At 38.5% G+C, this 18,436-nt stretch overlaps 1 protein-coding gene across 11 annotated transcripts in view; it reads right to left on the reverse strand.

Moving 5' to 3' along the window:
* Nucleotides 1-18,436, reverse strand: part of LOC127650052 (nuclear transcription factor Y subunit gamma-like) — a 36,882-nt gene that overhangs the window by 14,896 nt on the left and 3,550 nt on the right. For 3 of the 11 annotated variants that reach the window (XM_052135196.1, XM_052135193.1, XM_052135185.1), the window contains exons 1-4: nucleotides 15,755-15,809; nucleotides 6,131-6,231; nucleotides 5,468-5,539; nucleotides 2,508-2,621 (exon numbers count right to left, since the gene is read on the reverse strand). In XM_052135196.1, coding sequence (XP_051991156.1) covers nucleotides 2,508-2,621; nucleotides 5,468-5,539; nucleotides 6,131-6,231; nucleotides 15,755-15,794 — 327 coding nt within the window. In that variant the 5' untranslated portion in view covers nucleotides 15,795-15,809. Of the gene's footprint in view, nucleotides 1-2,507; nucleotides 2,622-5,467; nucleotides 5,540-6,130; nucleotides 6,232-15,010; nucleotides 15,033-15,754; nucleotides 15,810-16,937; nucleotides 17,101-18,436 lie in introns of those variants that run through there. The other 8 variants (XM_052135194.1, XM_052135186.1, XM_052135191.1 and 5 more) reach the window with 7 other exon arrangements.

Genomic DNA, 18,436 nt, shown 5'->3' on the forward strand with positions numbered 1-18,436 from the left:
TACCAGTCATTACAGCTGTGTTCAGTGACAAAACCTGTTGCCAAACACCATGTTGGAAAATGGAAAATGTTGAAAGGTTTGCTATACTGCCAGCTATTTACCTTGTTCTAAAGAGAATATTCTCATTAAACTGTTTATGGGGTTTCTTAGGGAAATAATCCCATTCATATTTACATGTTATGTCACATTCTGTTTAATGTTTGTACTATATGTGTGGCAGAAAGATATTTTAAAACATGAGTATTTGCTGAATTTAAGCAACTTATGTTTGGTTAATTTGATCAAATAAAATATTATTTTATTGAAAAAGCATGTTGAAATTACATGTATCAAATATGATACAACAGGCTTTTGAGGTATATCTCTCAATCACTATTCCATTCATACTAGGGATGGGCGGATCGATACCTAAATTATCGATACTTCCGATACTGATATGGTATCAAGAATATCGATCCTCAAATAAAAATATCGATTGTGCTTTATTTTTTTTAAACTAGTGATTTTATTATTTAGATAACAGGAATATGAATGCATCTCATAAGCTTCAAAGTGGAAAAGAATAATTATATGAGCGAATAGTTGCATGGCACCAGAACTATTTATTTGTGATTAATCAGAGTCACTTTAAATGATGGCAGGTGTGTAATGACTCTAATGTAATGAGTTTGAATGTGACTGGTTAAGTCTGAACACAGCCACATCCCCAGTTATAAGAGGGTGTGCACACTTATGCTACCAGGTTATTGTGAGTTTTTTTATTTTTCCCACTGAAAGATTTCAGTTTGTTTTTCAATTGAATTGTTCACGTTATAGGTCACATTAAAGGTGGAAAAAGTTCTGACATGATTTATCTTTGTCTCATTCTTTTACATCACAAGAACCTGGCATTTTAACAGGGGTGTGTAAACTTTTTATATCCACTGTTTTCTGCATTTTCCATTTTCATTTGTCTGGATTTAATGTTAATGTTATGATCAAATGGTGTTTAATCAAATTGATACATACAGCTTTAATCAAATAATTATTATTTGATTAATATTTTTCTAAAAAAAAATTCAATTTTATTTTTGGTAAAATAAAATGCTGCACATTTTTAATGAAAAGGCCTTTAATGGAAAAATAAATCTGATTACCTGTGGCACAAGGCTGCTATGGCTGAATCACAGCATGCTGACAGAGCACTTGCATTTATGATATAGCTTACAGATAATAATAATAATAATAATAATAATTCTTCTTATTATTATTATAATAATACTAATATTAAAAAAACATTTAATATTATATAATTGTTGTTATGAGTATTATTGCTACTTTTTGAATATAAAATTTGTATACAGTAGTTATATATTTCGGTCTTCAATTTCATGCATCCAGTTGCATAGAGCTTTCATTTAAGCAGGACTTTTATTTTGATAGAACTGAGTTCTTCCTGTTTTTGATGAGTTAGTTATATCAAGCTTCCCATTAATGCTGGGATAATCCAATCACAACTCTTGTGCTGAAATCTCCGAGCTGCACCAGATGAGTTAATTTAAGTGTTAAAACCCATTTATACTCTAAACACACTGCATGAATATTAAGCATATTGAATTAAATTACATCTTTTTGCTGTTTAATGATCACACTTGGCCATATTCAGAGGTGTTTTTTATTTTCAAATTGTCATTGATTTCATCCCAAAACTGTCACATCTCATATAATTTTGCTAATGACAGCATACTGTAATATGGTACCAAAATTAGCAACATGTTATCGTACCATTTCATTTTTTTTCTTGCTACTTTGATTGTACCAGTAAACCGCGCAACCCTAGTCAGGCTTTACAAGGTTAATATACTTCTTAAACTGATAAATATGGAAAAATTATTTTGATCAAGGCTTTTAGGGAACACTGTTAGAGAATCGTTCAGGGATCATGACAGTATTTTCGACAGCCCAGGGATGCGAAATGAGACAAAAAAGTAAGTGGGTCATGGCAGATGTACTTTTAGACTCAGCTTAATGTGCTGGAGTGGAACAGAGATAAGCCCTGGGGGGCTTGTGTGAGGGGCTCTTCCCATAAACAAGTGTCATGGCTCTGGCACACTTCTTGTTTTTTTTGTGTTGAGAACAGAAGACTGTTAGAGGGAGTTTCAGGGACTCTGAATGATGCCAAACATATCACATTTCATCTAACCATGTATGCACCATTTTTATGTTCCAAGATGTTCAATTTAACTTCCATTTAAGAATTACTAAACATCAGCAAGTGTAAGTTAACATTTTATATGTAATGGGCAAAGGTATGTAGGGATGATTCTTTGCAAAAATTCCAGCAGATTAATTGACAATTTTACACAACATTTATGGGTGTGATAGTTCAATATAAGAGACCGAGGCCAGAGGAGATAGGTTTATTTGGAAAGACAACGGGTTTATGTGTATTTTTGCCCCTTTAATCAGGACTGCAAAATGTTCTGTAGTTAACAGGCCAATGGGAAGTATGGAAAAAGGTGACTGACCTGTAGTGTACGCCGTTTGTTGTCCTCAGTGTGGATCCAAGCTCTGAGAGTGAGCTCTGTGATGAAGATTTGTGCCGCTTTGGCAAACAGCACTGGTGCTTCAGCACTGATCATCTAAAGGGTTACCAAAGCCAGTCAATACAGAGGAAATAAAAAAATACCATGCACACAACCCTATCCAGCCATGCCCTTCATAAAACAGAAATACAAACCTATGCCCTGTTCCATAACCTAGTGATCTAAATTTGTGGAGGTAACATTTTAAGGCATCCTAGGCACGTTCATATAATGTCTGAATTACTGTAATTACAACTCAAGAGATTTCATTTGGAGCTGTTCACTTCCTTGGAGCTTGGAAATTATTTGGTTCTATGGTAACACTAATAATACCAAAACGGATCCATATGTGGCTCTGATGTTGATTACAGCTAAACATTTCATCACTACATTAATTCACCACTATACGTTCTTACAAAATGTTTAAGAACAAAGAAAGTGCTATGGGTAACAGTGGCTATAATAAATGGTTATATCAGAATAACTGTAATATATTAACAATAATATATTTATTATAAAAATTAATCTGCCATTTTGGATTTCCTTTTTCCAGTGAGCTCATCACGGTGCATACTGGGTTCGCATACCCAGGGAAAGATAAATATGATGCTACCTTAGCATTTGGCCAAAATTAGATATCTTAGAAGGCAGCATAATTAAGATACCTAACTTTAAAAAACCTTTGCGACGAGAGCGTGCCTATGCCTTAAAGGGCAGTAGGTTTTGGAACACACACACATAGTGTCCTTACAAGCTATGTCACAGCCTGTCCCTGGGTCTTGTCCATGTCACTTCTGTTGAGCTCTTAATTGCCTTGACTTTTTTATTTGAACTCTCTTTCCACTCTAAGCTGCAGGTTAGTTTATGCATCTGGACACCATCCTGACCCGATGCATGCTTCCCATGCAGCTCTGACCTTTAACTCAAGCTGTGTGGGAAGATCATGTCATGTGGCCTCTCGAACATCACAAAATCATTGTCCTTTGCAACTTACACATAGTGAAAAAGAGGCCTACCTGTGTTAGTGTTCATCCAGGTCATTACAGGATCAATACAAGTAGTGAGGGTTAAACTGTCTAGTGATTAAGCCAGCCCTTATCTCTGATCATTCTTACCAATATCACTCTATGAAACGACACTATAAAAGTGTCAGTGCTATGTTCTTACCGCCACTTAATACTTGGCTCATCTTAACATCTTTGCATTGTTAAGGAAGACTTTGGCAAAACCATGTAAACAATGGAATTTACCTTGGTATGTGAAGTTCTTTGAAACTGTCTATTCAATATTTACTCACTAACCAATATCAGGCTGTTTTACAGAAAAGGGCCAGATATGTTTCAGCTTGGATAGAGTAATTTCTCTATTCACAATTATGAGCTCTAAACATCCGAGATTAATGTTTATAGAGAAGTTCATACTGGGCCACACAGCAGCTGAGGCCACTAAAATATTAACATAGCATTTTGAGGAGACCAAATATATATATATATATATATATATATATTTATTAGGGCTGCACGATTAAGTCGAAATATGACGAAAAAGTCATATTTCGATTATTTTGAAAAATATTGCGATTTGAACCGCGTTTATAATGGTAATTAGAGGTCGACTGATATGGGTTTTTTCAGGCCGATGCCGATCTTTTGAAATCCGGGTCGGCCGATGGCCAATAAATGCTGCCAATTTATTTTGACCGATATGTGCTTGTTTTTAACCTCTTATTTGAACCTTTTATTTGAAAGATAAAATGTAACATAAATAATTACTTAAAATAGACAAAATTTCTCAACAAATACATTTATTGAACACTTGACCAATCTGCACTTGTACACTTAAATTAAAAATGTATAATGTAAAAACATATAGTATAAATAATGTATAACAAATATATTAAATAAACAAAGCAGGTGTTACGAACTGCTCCAAGACACGAAAGTTGAGATCCAAATGCAGCTTTAATTAAGGGGCAATCCAGACACGTAATACAATATTCAGAGCATCCAAGAGAAGCACAGGCATAACTAGGGATGGGTATCGTTAAGGTTTTAATGATATTACTATCTTACCGATACGGTACTTCAACAGTATTCTTAACGTTTTTTTTGTTATATATATATATTAAACAAAGATAAACAAAAGATAAACAATTACACAAAGATAAACATTATATAGGCAAAGTGATTTAATTTCAGGAAGGTTAATACTGTTCAGGTGTGGTCTAAAAAGAAATCCAATAAAGTAATCAATGGTAAAATAACACTGCATAGTTTATCATAGATAGATTAATGCTTATTAATGCAGAAGTTATTCATTCAAGAGCTGTAAGTGATTTTCTCTTTGCCTGTTCCACAACAACTCTAGGCTGCCTACAGATGCACCTGCCTAATAATCGGCTTGATATACTTGGATATTGGCCGATGCCGATTATGTTAAAAAAAGCAAAAAATCGGCCGATTAATCAGTTGACTTCTAATGATAATGTTTTCCACATGCTCAACTGCAAAAAGGCTACAGGAGTTTTCACACTTGAACCCTTAAAAAGAACCAAACTGAGACCTTTTTTCAGTTCAACCACAAACAAATAAATACATAAACAGTGAAACAATGTCTTCTTCATATCCAAATGTTACCATCCACCGTGTACCTGTTTTTGTCCACTTTGAAGGGAGCAGACTATTTATTTAATTAAATTGCAGCCCTTTGTAATTTAATAATCGCACAAGGTCATATCGCGGTTTCGATTTTATTTTGATTAATTGTGCAGCCCTAATACAATGTTTTAATTATCTACACAAATGGGACCTTGGTGTAAGGCAGGCAAACATTGGTCTGCTGCTCTCTTAAGAATCACATACAGGAAGTGTGCTGCCATGAGTGATCAGCTCGGCCACTCTTACCTTCACATCCTCATCCAGTTTCATAATTTTCTTGATGCGAGCAAGAGGAAGCTCTTGCACACGGAAATCCTTCTGAAACAGTGCGGGAGTGTGTTAGAGGACAAATTACAATGACGCTAATGATTCCTAGTGATAGACAGTGGATAGACTGTTGTTGATGTACAAGAAACAGGGTTCTCACACTATCTGGCCAATTAGTTTTGCATGACCTTTCCAGTCCTTTGTGTTTAAAAATCATCTTAATTCAAACTTATTCACTAATGAATCATTCAGAACCATTTCTGAACTGGTTTCAATGATTAACTGAAAATAGCATGTCTAAAGAGAATGATTCGCCTACAAACAGGACATCTCTATTGCTTAGCCAATTAAATGTTTTACAGCAGAACACAGCTGGAAAAATAGGCTTTAAATATTTTGTTAATTTCAATAACATTTCCAGTCTTTTTTTTCAGTTTTATATTTCCCAAATACATCTGTAAAAACCTACATGACCATGCAAACCCTGAAAGGAGATAAACATGTTTTTTCCAATAAAGACATGATCTGTTTTCATTAGAGAGGGCTGTATGTACATAGAGTCTAAGATCAATAAAACAATAAGAATCACAGTGAGCATTTGTGCATGTGTGTTTGAATGAGAAAGGTAGGAGAAACCCTTACCACTGTAAGATTCCTGATCTCTTCCATGACTCTGGGCCAAAAGGACTGAAGGCTCTGTTGGGCATCGCTGCTCCCCGCTCCAAATGAATCTGCTGACATATCTAGATATTCAGTAAAATAAAACAGAAGCATCATCAATTACTGAAGAGTGGTTAATGGTCATACACAAGCCTCATAATCTAGATTACAGATCTTCCCACACTTGAGCTTTAAGATAATAAACCACATTAAACCCCTGATACACTATTTAGTTAGACTTTGATGTAGGCTGAATTTTGAATGATGACCTAGTATGTGTCACCACAGTAAAAAGCTTGCTGTAATTGTCGATGGGGTGATAAGTGAGTCAACTACGCTGTGTGTAAACTAAGTCAGGAAGCCATATGTCATAAACCTGGAGAACAAAGTCTACACTGCCACCAAAACCTCCTATGTGCCAGTGACCTGAAGCCTGGAGTGCACATCTGCTTCCCCAGACACTCCTGGAGCTTGACCAAATGTGGCTTTCTGACAGCACTGATGCAATGGACACTACAAACTCAATCTAATGCAAAGTGAAAATGAAGAAGGTCTCGAGTGTCAGCACAGGAGCTCGAGAAGCTGCCAGGTTACAATGGCATGCGAGGAATTCAGTGGTGTACTGTAGCCAGCCTGCCTGAGCTTGTGTTGCTGTAGACACTACATAGCATCTCTCTCTTTTCCTCTCTGGAAGAAAACACAGGACCAGAAATAGCAGGTTGGGGTGTCACAGGACCAGGGGTGAGGCAGTAAAAAGTACTGGGGCTTGTGCAGTTCAGCCATGATCCAATAACAAGACAAAGTGCCAAGGGCTCAAAGGTGGGGGTTCAGTCGGACTGGCGCACAGCCTCATTATGTGAGTCAAACAGACAAACAACACAGTGAAACGAATGTGACCACTGGCTAAAAGTGGGAAAGAGGAGTGTAGAGTGGAGGAGGGTGGGGCCGGGCTGGAACAACGCACGCCAGGTCAACAATCAGCCTGATGGAGGCGCGCGAGGGGTAAAGGTGGCCAGTGACAACAGTTCGAGAGAGAATTACAGGCAGCTGCTCTGTGTGTGTATGTTTTTTGTTCAGTTTATTATTAAAACGAAAATTTTTATTTCAAGCCGGTTCTCGCCTCCTCCTTAACCGCTTTACATTGGTGCCGAAACCCGGGAAGGAGGAGGGATGCCTGTTGCAGAGTCCTCGACACTGCCATCCACCCAGGGGTGTGCCGCTGCCATCTGCCGGGGGAGTGAGTAGCCCGACCGCCCAGACGCGGAGAATGGCCGCCATCCGCGAGGCTCCCAGATCTGTCTGGAGCGAAGGTGCCACTGCCAGAGGCGGAGGAGTGCCCTGCCATTCCCCAGAAGCGCGGAGGGGTCGAGAGGACCGCCATCCGCGAGGGGAGGAGGGAATCGACACCCCGACCGCCTGGAGCACTAGGGCCGCTGCCAGGGGCGGAGGAGAGTACCCACGGGTCGCCGAGAACACAGAGGGGCGTTCTGTCCACTGGGGGTCGGTCTGACTCCGGTCAAGCCGGGGAGGAGCGGCTGCCGTCTGCCTGAGAGGGTGGAGGATTGATCAGGGACCACGTTGTGGTGCATCAGAGAATCAGTGAGTTTTTTTTCCCTCTATCTCTCCTCTCTCTCCGTTGCTCCGTGTTGGCCTTTATCCCTCGCCTATTTAGCTTGTTGTTGGTTTTACCCTCCTTAAAAGCGGCCGGTGACAACGGTTTGAGAGAGAGAATGACAGGCAGCTTTATGTTTGTGTGTTTTTCGTTCAGTTTATAATTAAAACTAATTTATATTTCAAGCCGGTTCTCGCCTCCTCCTTTCCCTTAACCCGCTTTACAAGGACGAAAGTTGACAAGCTTTCATATTTTACAATTATTCGAGCAATTGTTATAATTACGGCTGTGTCAAAACCATCATATATCAATACATTGAGATTCTTTTCCTCATTAGACTGCATTGTACTTTAGATTAGGGATGTGCCAAGTAGTACTTGTAATATATTTAATTCTACTCCGTTTGTATTCATTTCTTGTTGAAGACATGTAAACCAACCGAAAAGGACCAGCTTTTACTGGTGGAAAGAAAATCCAAAGCGAACTCGGAAGCTTGACAGACCAGTATGTTTGTGTTCGTGTTTCTAACACCGGCAGAGTGTATTTTATAAAAAGCAAACTTTCATCACTTATTTTTTTCTGACTAATAACATCACATGTTATTAATATGGTAAAAAATGTCTGAGAATACATAAAGGCTATCAGTTTATATACTTGAATTACCCTAATTCCGTCAGTATTAGTTTTCAAATATGCGCTGGGTACGTGCAAACATTTACATTTTACAGCATTTTTAAATATTTTTTTACTTTCCATTTTTATGAATGCATATTCTTAATTAAATTTTTTCCCCAAAAGTAAAGCATAATTTGTTGAAGTCATCTTATTTTGAAACCATTCTTGGAAATGTTTGAGAGTAAAAACAAAATATAATATTCACATACTGTACGTGTCATACTTGATATTTTTTTAAATGCATTTTAGTTTTCAAGTAATTTACAAGCAGCACATACCACATATACAGTACATACAAACATAAAAACTGCAAACATACTAGATACATTAAACAACTGACACAGCAAATCTTTCAAAATCAGCCACAATCCTAAAAACACATTAGGTAAAACATCTGCAGCCAGATGTGGCTGCCTCCATGTCAATCAACAACCTCTTAAAAGCAGCCAATGAGATGAGCTCAGTAAGTTTCATGGATTTCTGCAAATTGTTCCAAGCAGATTGTAACAGGGTAATTTTAAATAAACCTGTCAAGAAAATGTCCTGATCCTACTTTACTCCAAAATCTAAATAAATAAATAAGAAATTAAATTCTGCATATTGAAAACTTAGCCTATATTTACGGCCATTGACATTTTTTGTATTGTGATATTCTCATTACCACAACATGAAGAAAAATATAATATTGAAACTGTAGTAGAACTCTTTAGCCGGTTCTCGCCTTCACCTTTCTATAAATTCATTTTTTTCTCCTTTTTTTTATTTGGGGTTAAATATGACCAAGACATTTCCTTGACAGGTTTACTGAGAATCAACCCGTACTGGACAAATGTGAAAGGAACAATGCGAGAGATGTATCGTGGTTTGTTGCTATGTGTCGTACACCAGTTATGATCCTTTAATATTTGCCGTCCCTGCTTTTATTTGCCTCCAAAACAGTCACAATCGATGGCTTTAGAGCAAAACGATACAAATCAATGAGTCATGTGCCTCAGACAGTCGATAGGCTCTAGACTCATATCAAGCCTGACTGAAGTTGTCAACCATCAAATCCATCACGCATGTGCCCATTGGTGAGATGGAGAACTAAAGTAAAAAACACTAGAGGTCATCAGAAATCTGCAATGCTTGCTTTGTGCAGCTGAGAAGCAGTGGCATCAGGTGTTGCTATTGTGACCATCTTCTGCAGTGTATCTGCAAACTCATGTGGATGTGCCAACACCAGCCTGATAAGAAATTATAATTTAACGTCTTATGACCATTAGGAAAACTAGCTGGCTAATTACCAGGCGATAACAGGAGCAATTACTGTCAGGGACCTGGGAAATTGTGAGGCAAATTAAACGAGATAACACTCCATTGAAGGAGATATAAATAGGTTAAATCAAGGCTCAGCTTGACCAGCTGCTTGTGAGTGGGAGCTATTTTTGACTCTTTTAAACAGATCGAGACACATGACTAACCTGCGATGGGAGGAGCAAGACCTCAGGCGCTTAGCATTGTAAGTATCATCCTGGTTCCTTTGAGGTAAAATGAATGTTCAGTATTACATCAAAGCAAATACATTGATACTATTAATGATTTCATGGGCCTTAACTGCCAGTATACAAGGACATGATCAAAAGATAATTAACATTAAAGGGGTCATGATCTGCAGGGAGTCTTACTATCATATTCTTCACCATTGTTTTTCATTGCACACAGTGTTCTTCTGCCATATTTAAAAAATTTAATCTCAAATAAGTTTTTCGGGAGGAATTATGTATTTCTTTGGTCTGTATCCATGTAATAAGCGCAATCCGCTCCCCTTTTGGAGTCATGTTATGGTTTATTTGCGATAAAAATGGCTGACTATACAATTCTCAACATATCAAACGAACATAGGCAGATGAAACATTAGAATTACACTTGTTACTCACAGGCATTACTGTCATCTCCAATATTGTTGCCACTGCTACATCTCTTAAACTAAGTTCTTTGCAAAGCCTGAATCCTTAGTTTTCAGAAGAATACATTTAATCCATGAATCCAAATAATCCAAACATTCGAATCTGAACTTTGTTTGAAATAGCCATTCATTCCTAAAAGGAATGGCTATGCAGAGATACAGTTTTTCCACAACCAGGAACACAACAACGTCTGGGGACCAATCTTTACTCTTTTTGCTGGTTAAACGCAAACAACAATTACAATAGTACCATTTTCAGTGTTGCAGTATCCCAGGCGCGGTTTCTCTCTACCAACTCACCGGACACGACAATTATGTTGTGGAGGCAGGGACTATGCCAATGACACTACACTGTGACGTCACAATGTAGTCAATATCAAAACGAGTCATTTTTGCAGGGTAGAAACAATAAAAGCTCTTTTTGGACTGAAAAGGAAGCTTTGAGTTCTAAAACTTATAGTATGTTTTTATAGTACAATTAACTCTTATACAGGGCTCCAGACTGTGACTAAATGGTTGCTTTTTGGTAAAAATTTTCCTACCAGTGCGATTAAACTTTGCAAGAGGTTGCACTGGTGCAACTACAAAGTTGGCCGACTCTGATTATGTGCTGTCGTTTTTTGTTAGTATGAGAAATATCAAATGGCAAATGTTCCAAAAGCAAAACGAAACCGCTCTACATGGATCAGTCACCGCGGCTCAATGGACAGATCCGCGCAAAGCACGTGTGTTTACATGTGGACCCGTCTCGAGCTCTCAGCCATGCAGATCATCATAAACATCTATGAAAACCCCTAATATGTCGGTGATTAAAGTAGTTTAAAAAATGCTTTGTTTGTCTTCAGAAGACTGTTTCAATCAATAAGATCCTGGTGAAAGGAAATCATGAAAAAATTATTCCCGCTGTCAGAGTACATTCATTTAGCCCAACATAAAAAAGGTGTTCTTGTTTTACAGATTAGTAAATTTACAACATTTAAAAATCAAAGTTTACAAAAATTTAAATGGGACAAAATGTGATTTTTATTGGAAATATACTTATTTTTTTATATTATTTAATATTATTGTTACTGTATATGTAAAACAAACATGTCATGACCTCTTTTTATTTTATTAGTAATTTCAGTAATTTTTTTTTTTCCAAACTTCTTCTATTTTGGTAACTTCAACCACATGCCTCTCCAAAACCTCCTGTCAGCCAAAAGGCTGTTACACAGTAATGCACAATAATAATACAAGCGTAGTAGTAGTTGTAGTAGTGTAGTTCTAATAGTTCTAAAAGTACATTTTTAACATTGGCAATAGCATACAAAAAAATTATAAAATGCAAACAAATACTGAACATTTCTCAGTTGTTTGGGTGTAAGACATTAAAATGGATGGATTTAACATGGAACACAATTCTGTTCCCTTATACGAGATGATTTTATATTATAAGGGATGGTTAGCAATCCTTTTGGCATGTCACCTGTGTCTTTCAAAACAAGTTTACGCATAATGCAGAGGCCAACTGTGGTTCAAAGATGCACAAAGAAAAGTCTATTAGTCCGGCTATGCAGAAATCGGTCTGGTATGATTTCAGTCAGACTAAAGCATTAACATGGCACTTTAAAAAGACACATTTTTGTTTAACTTTCACTGAAGTTAACTTTAAAGTACATTTCATCATACTGAAAGAGGTTTGATTTATCTGGACACCTATTTCAGAGGTATCTGTAAGGACATTTTGTGTGCTGTATTGCAAAATATTTAGCTTAGAGCATCTTTAACTTCAGACTTTAAGGTGGATAGCATAAGCAAAAGCGAAGCTGTGAGTGTTACTCTCAGTTCACAAAATTTTTATCGTCCTTCAGTAAGTCAGTACCCAGTGGTGGTATTAGATTTCTCCTGTTTGGTTGCCTCAACAGCAATGACCGCAGGTTCTCTGAGTCTCGGAAAGTCAATGCCACTAGCAGAGGCTGAATCAGCAAGAACTTCCCTGCCGTATGCTTCCGCCACACAGGAGGACTGCAGTACCTCAGCAAAGGATTTCAGGGTGATCAGGGACAATCAGTTCATGAAGATCTGAGATTTCAGAGTTGGTTTGACATTGCAGAGTAAGATCCAGGACATTAATCACCACCTCATGTTGGAAAGATTCAAATCATCTATGCTGATATGTAAATACCTTTGTTTCAGCTCAAAATACCTCAAAGATCGTTTATTTTACCATGCATTTATACCCCTGTTTTGTAGCCCTGTTCCAAACTGGCTGTTTTAGTATCTGTAGCTTTAAATGCAAAGGATCTGCGGCTCCCCACACCCCTATCTGGAAATGGGCTGTGCCTTTCCTGCTAATGCCATGGATACCCTGGTGACAACAATGCAGGAGAACCAATATGGCTGCTACTGAAAACACTGTATTTCAGCCGTACATGTCTGATGAATTTGTGTAAAACAGCCGTTTTGCTACGATGGATGATGTGTTGTTCGGTGTCTAATGCCAACTTTAGCTTTCTCCGCTTTCCATTGTAGGGAACAGTACTAACACAAAGTACTGTAATGTCGTTCTCTAAGCGCAATATAGTGGCATGATACATTTAGTAAAATGCTCATTTTTTAAATGCGGTACAGGTGCTCATGTGGAAACTGTGAAACGGTACCCACAGAGTTGCTACGTTACACAACACAATATTTTCACAAGCGTTTTTGCGCAACATGCAAACGAGCTAATTCAGAAAGCCAAATTGCAAACAATAAAAAGTATAGTGCGAAATATACAACTTGCAAATCTGAAGTTGGGTCACAGAGAGTTGGTATCGATCCATCCTTGATCCTTAGCTTGTAAACAAATCCAGGCTTCTGTTGACCCTCGTTGATGAAGCACTCCGACTTAAAATGGTTTGCACAAACATATAGGAATTTTCCTATTGTTGTGGGCACATTGCCATCAAAAATAAAACGAATCCACTGGGTCTTCAGTGGCTCAGATGCCAGAGTACATGAAGACTCTTGTGTTTGCTCTTGCAGCCAACAACAGAACATTTGTCATGTTTACCTTGTAGCTGGGACATTCTTGAGTTAGCACAAGCGGCTCTTAGCGAGAAGATAAATATGGCGGACCGTGTGCTGCTCACTCAGGTTTTAATGAGGGTGGATCTTACTCTGGTGGATCTCTTCGCAGCCGTAGGCAGTACCTTTCCCCTTTTCGTGTCATAAGGGGCTGCAAACCTGAAGTGCTCATTTGGAGACACAGTTTTTTAAGCTGTCTACACACTTGGGACACACAATTGTGTTACAAATTGGAAGAGTGGATTTGGATAATATGTCCCCTGTAAGTTAACATGCAGCATTTATTCTCGGCACCAGAATGAACCCAATTTTGAGAAAATTAAAACTAAAACATCTGGCCCAGTTGCAGGAAGTCCTGTAAGTTTAGAAAACCCTTAATTATTATTAAAAGGCTATTGCCAATAAGAGTTTTCTTAACTTAAGGGTTTTTTTTGCAATTAGCAACTGGACTTCAAAAAGCCACAAAAAAAAAAAAAAAAAAAAAAACATACAAAATTACTAAATAACTCAAAAATGACAATTTTTCTTCAGGATTTTTTACCCATAAAAAAAAAGACTCAAGTTAAACAAATGCAGGTATCTCCTGACCTCCTCACACACACACACACGCCTTTGACGTGCACATCCACTGTTTTTGTTTCCACCTTCTACGTGACGCAAAGGCTCAAGTCGGTGGTGCCACCTTGTAGCCATGCTGATTAGTGCAAATAATCCCAGTGCATATTGCAAGTTTAGATTATATGCAGTAAGAAATATCTTCAAATCTCTCTGAAGACTCACATATCTTGTATGCAGGCACCTAGCATTCACGTCTCAATGAAGTATACTTTGGGCTTAATAATGAGAGAATGGGAGTTTACAGATTTTAATGTCACCTTTTGGATACAAATGTTTTATTCCTTTAGGGATGTGCACGAGTAATAGAGTACTGGTTCTGCACCAGCTACTTGAGTATTAAAAACACTACTATGAATATTACTTTATTCCTACTACTCACCAATTCCTCTTTCTTTACGAATTTGCCTGCAGCGTGAAGCGCTGAATTACACTGTTTTCCATCTGAATCTCTCACCAAAACTTGCAGAGAGTATAAGATATAATGGCATTTGTGAAAGCAAATGTTTGGCAAAACTTTGGCAATATTTTGATTCTGATTTAATTCTCCTCTATTTGTATTCTCTTCTTGCTTCAAACCAACTGATGAGGATCAGCTTTTATCGGTGGAAAAAAAAATGCTAAGCGAACTGTCAGCTTATCAAATCAGAATGTGGGTATGAGCACAAAATCGCTTAGTGCAGGCGGAGCACATTTTCTAAAAAGCAAACTATCACCACTTGTTGTTCTGAATTATAACATGTGAAATTGTAAAAATATGATAGCCTTTATGTAGAGTTTATACTGTATATGTGCATTACCCTAATGCCATGTGAGTCCAAATGTTTTTTACTGTTATTTTTTATATTTGTTGTTTTCTATTTTTATGAATGCATATTGTAAAAAAAAAATCACCAAAAGAAAAGCATAGTTTGTTGAAGTCATATTATTAAATTTAAAAGTAAATATAAAATTCACTTACGTGTCATACTTGTTCATTTTAACATGCCCTTTAAAATGAAAAATTGAGTACTCGTTTTTTGTGGGTTTGAGTACTCGATTAAAAAATTACTTAAAAATGCCCATCCCTAATTCCAACAAAAACACACCTTTTTAATTAAAACTACTAATTAACAATATGCAAAGGCACTGGGACACAAGACAACCTATTTTTCTATGACTGTTCTGTCATACAGAAAGGTCAACTCAAGCACATTTGTCAAACTACATTCAGGACTTATTAACTACCTAAACATTCACACAGAGGACAGCCTGTGAAAAAAAAACCCCCAACAACCTACAAAGCCCACTGCAGTTACTGGTTAATCATTGACTTGAACACAACAAAACACAGTCAAGATCCCAGCAATGAATTACAAATTAACCAACAAATAACCGTGCTTGTTTTGCATGAAAGTTTGGAACATTTAAAAACAGAGGGGCCAGACAACACTGCAAACTGATACGCTGTGGGTCTAATCTCACTGATCAATCATTCCAAAGTTGCCCTTGGTTCGGCCTCACGTCAACTCCAGGAAGCCGTTCTTAAACTCTCAAGGTCATTCAGCAGTAAGCAAAATAAAGAGAAAAAAAACAGTAAAGGGGAGGAAGAAAAAGAGGGCTATACAATAGCACATAATATCAGAGAGAAAGAGTTTTTCATCTTTCAATGCAACAACTTGGCGACCCAACAGTAATGCCTTCAGTATGTGTAACGATACCATACCCAGTGTGATGGTGAATTGCCTACTCTTGTTTGAGTCCATGAGAGATGCACTGTCAGACAGATTGAATGCGGGAGCCGCTCTTATATTCCTGTGACCTTCATCCAGAGATGGGCCCGTTAGCAATTGCAAGGTGCGACGACATGCCAATGCTAGCCAAACGGCGCAAACGTCACAGGTTCTGGTCTGACGTTTAAAAACATATACTTAAAAAGCAGAGTCCAAGGGAATCTGAAGGGAGAATGCGCAAAACTGTGCAGGTCATTGTTAGCCATGCGTGACATTCTACCCTTGAACGTGTTGTTTGCATTGACTTTTTATGGTTTACTGTGTCAATGGTGCAGTAAGAAGAAATTCTTTAGCAAACAACTAGGTAATCATAATGAGATACAGTAGTCAGGGCTTAAAGTCTGAGTTATTTTTAGTTCTCCTTTCCCCCAAAGAACCTTAATACTGTCACCAGTTGAAACTTTCAATAAGAGAGGAGCAAACGTGACATTAATGTGACCAGATTTCCTAAAAAGGCATCACGTGAGGACAGCAGTGACTGGCAAAACAGAAAAGGTCTGTCTAGAATCTATACTGTCCTCTGCTCTGCTTCACTGTCAGCAGAGTGTAAACAAGCTGTGAAACTGGGCCTTGAATGTAAACCAGGACTTGCATTTCTTTGCAGCTAGGGCCATCTCTCTCTATCTCTTACTAAGCATCGCACAACCTACACAACACAACAGACACTTTAGCAGGGATATCCAACAGCACAGGACCTTTAAGAGGTCCAAAGTCAAAACAAGTTTGATAGTAATTGAGCTGATATTTACAGCTGATATATATTAGAGGTCAACTGCGATTAAAGGTGGTCACCATCAAAAAGTCATGCAGTTCAACAAGGGAAAGTTAAAATGAAGTACACAAAGCGAGGCAAATTTATGATATGGCCAGTACAGCTTGTCAATGTTTACATAATGTCAAACACTGCTGCAAAATGAGGGCAGGGACTGATTCAAGATTCAAAATTCAGGAGATAAAACAAGGGGGAAAAAAGAAACACAAATTTCAAGCAAGTGGAAAAGTAGAGGACGAAAAGAGGAGGAGAAAAGCGCAGCAGAGGACAGAGGAAGCATCCCATTACTGCAAAATGAGAGAGAGAGAGAGAGAGAGAGAGAGAGAGAGAGAGAGAACACTTACCCCATGCCCTTCATGCTGCACTGTGGACAGTGTAGAAGAGGAAGTAGTAACTAAAGTCTCCTTGTTGGACGCATTGAGAAAGTGTCTTTAGTCCACCGGCTCTGTCCCAGGATGAGACAAAAGACTGTGCGGGATAGGCAATCTGCTGCTGCGTTCAAAGCCCGAGCCAAGGGGAAAGCGATCACCTACCGTCCCCCTTTTCGACCCCTCCCCCTTTCACTAGCCCATCTTCTACAGTCACCCCCCTCCCCCCATTCCTAAACACACAATCCCCTCCCATTTCTCCCCTGTCCGAGTCCCTTGAAGCTGCCTGGAGCCTGGAGTTGGCCTCTGCCTGACAACCTTAGTATTTGTCTTTCAGCCAACCCCTGCCTCAATGCGAGTGGCAATAAAACAGACGAGAAAGTGTGCGAGAGGAGGAGAGAAAGGGAAGGACTAAAAGAAAAATAGTAGAAAAAGTGAGAGCAAAGCAGAGCTGCAGAACAAGTCGGGACAAAAGTCTCCTGACTGCTTTCCCTTTAACGCTCGACTGTAATCAATCTAGCTTGCTAAACAATACTATCTGCCCACCTATCTTCGAGATCCCACCCACCCTTGCAGGATTCCTCTAATAAGACAGAGTTGGCCACTGACGCTATAGGCTGAGCCAGCTGTTCATAGGCTGCCTCAATCCCTCCTCCCACCTTACCCTCCTCCTCTACGCCCCTTTCACAGGCACTCAACTTCCTGTTTTAAGTTACCTTGAGCAGCAGGATAGGGGTCAGGAATGAAAAGAACAAGAGAGAAAAAAATAAACAGACAAAAGAGGAAGAAAATTGCAAAGGACGCAAGGTTGGTGAAGGATCGGCTTGCTAGCCTCGGAAATCTGTCCCCTGCAGATTGTCTTCTCTAATATGGCTGGACGGAGCTGGAGTGAACAACTGACTTCTCAAACAACTGTCCCTTGCTTATTTACAATGTCAAACTGAATGTCTCTAAAGCCCGCCCCTTGGAGAAGCGGAGTGGTCGATTGTGCAGTGATGCAAATAAGCTCATGATCAATGATTGGCCCACAGCAGTCTCAAAGAGGATGCCGCATGCTGTAGCTGCATGATTTAAAGTGGAAAGTCACACAGGTCAGATTCGCTGTATAAGTTGAGTGGAGAGACAAGCATGCAGTCCAGCACATACAACCTATGCAGAACATCAGATGTGTGACTCATGTCCTAAATAAATCTACTGTTGATCTTAAGAGGTAATGTTGAATGTCTTAATCTCAAACATATGTAACCAAGGAAGAACAAAGGCAATCTCATTTGACTGGACATTATGTAAATGATGAAATTATGATCATTTGTTACATTTTTAGTTACTCCTAGAGGAATAAACCTTGCAGTTTTGCATTCTACAGAACACCATTTGATTCAGATTGGGCTCGTTTCCAGAAACTAAAAAGAAAATGTCATCACATGCACTCTTGCAATTTCCTGAAGACAAAACTGCCTGTAAGGAATGTTCCG

This window comes from Xyrauchen texanus, chromosome 10 (assembly GCF_025860055.1).
Source record: "Xyrauchen texanus isolate HMW12.3.18 chromosome 10, RBS_HiC_50CHRs, whole genome shotgun sequence".
NCBI classification, from domain to species: Eukaryota; Metazoa; Chordata; class Actinopteri; order Cypriniformes; family Catostomidae; genus Xyrauchen; species Xyrauchen texanus.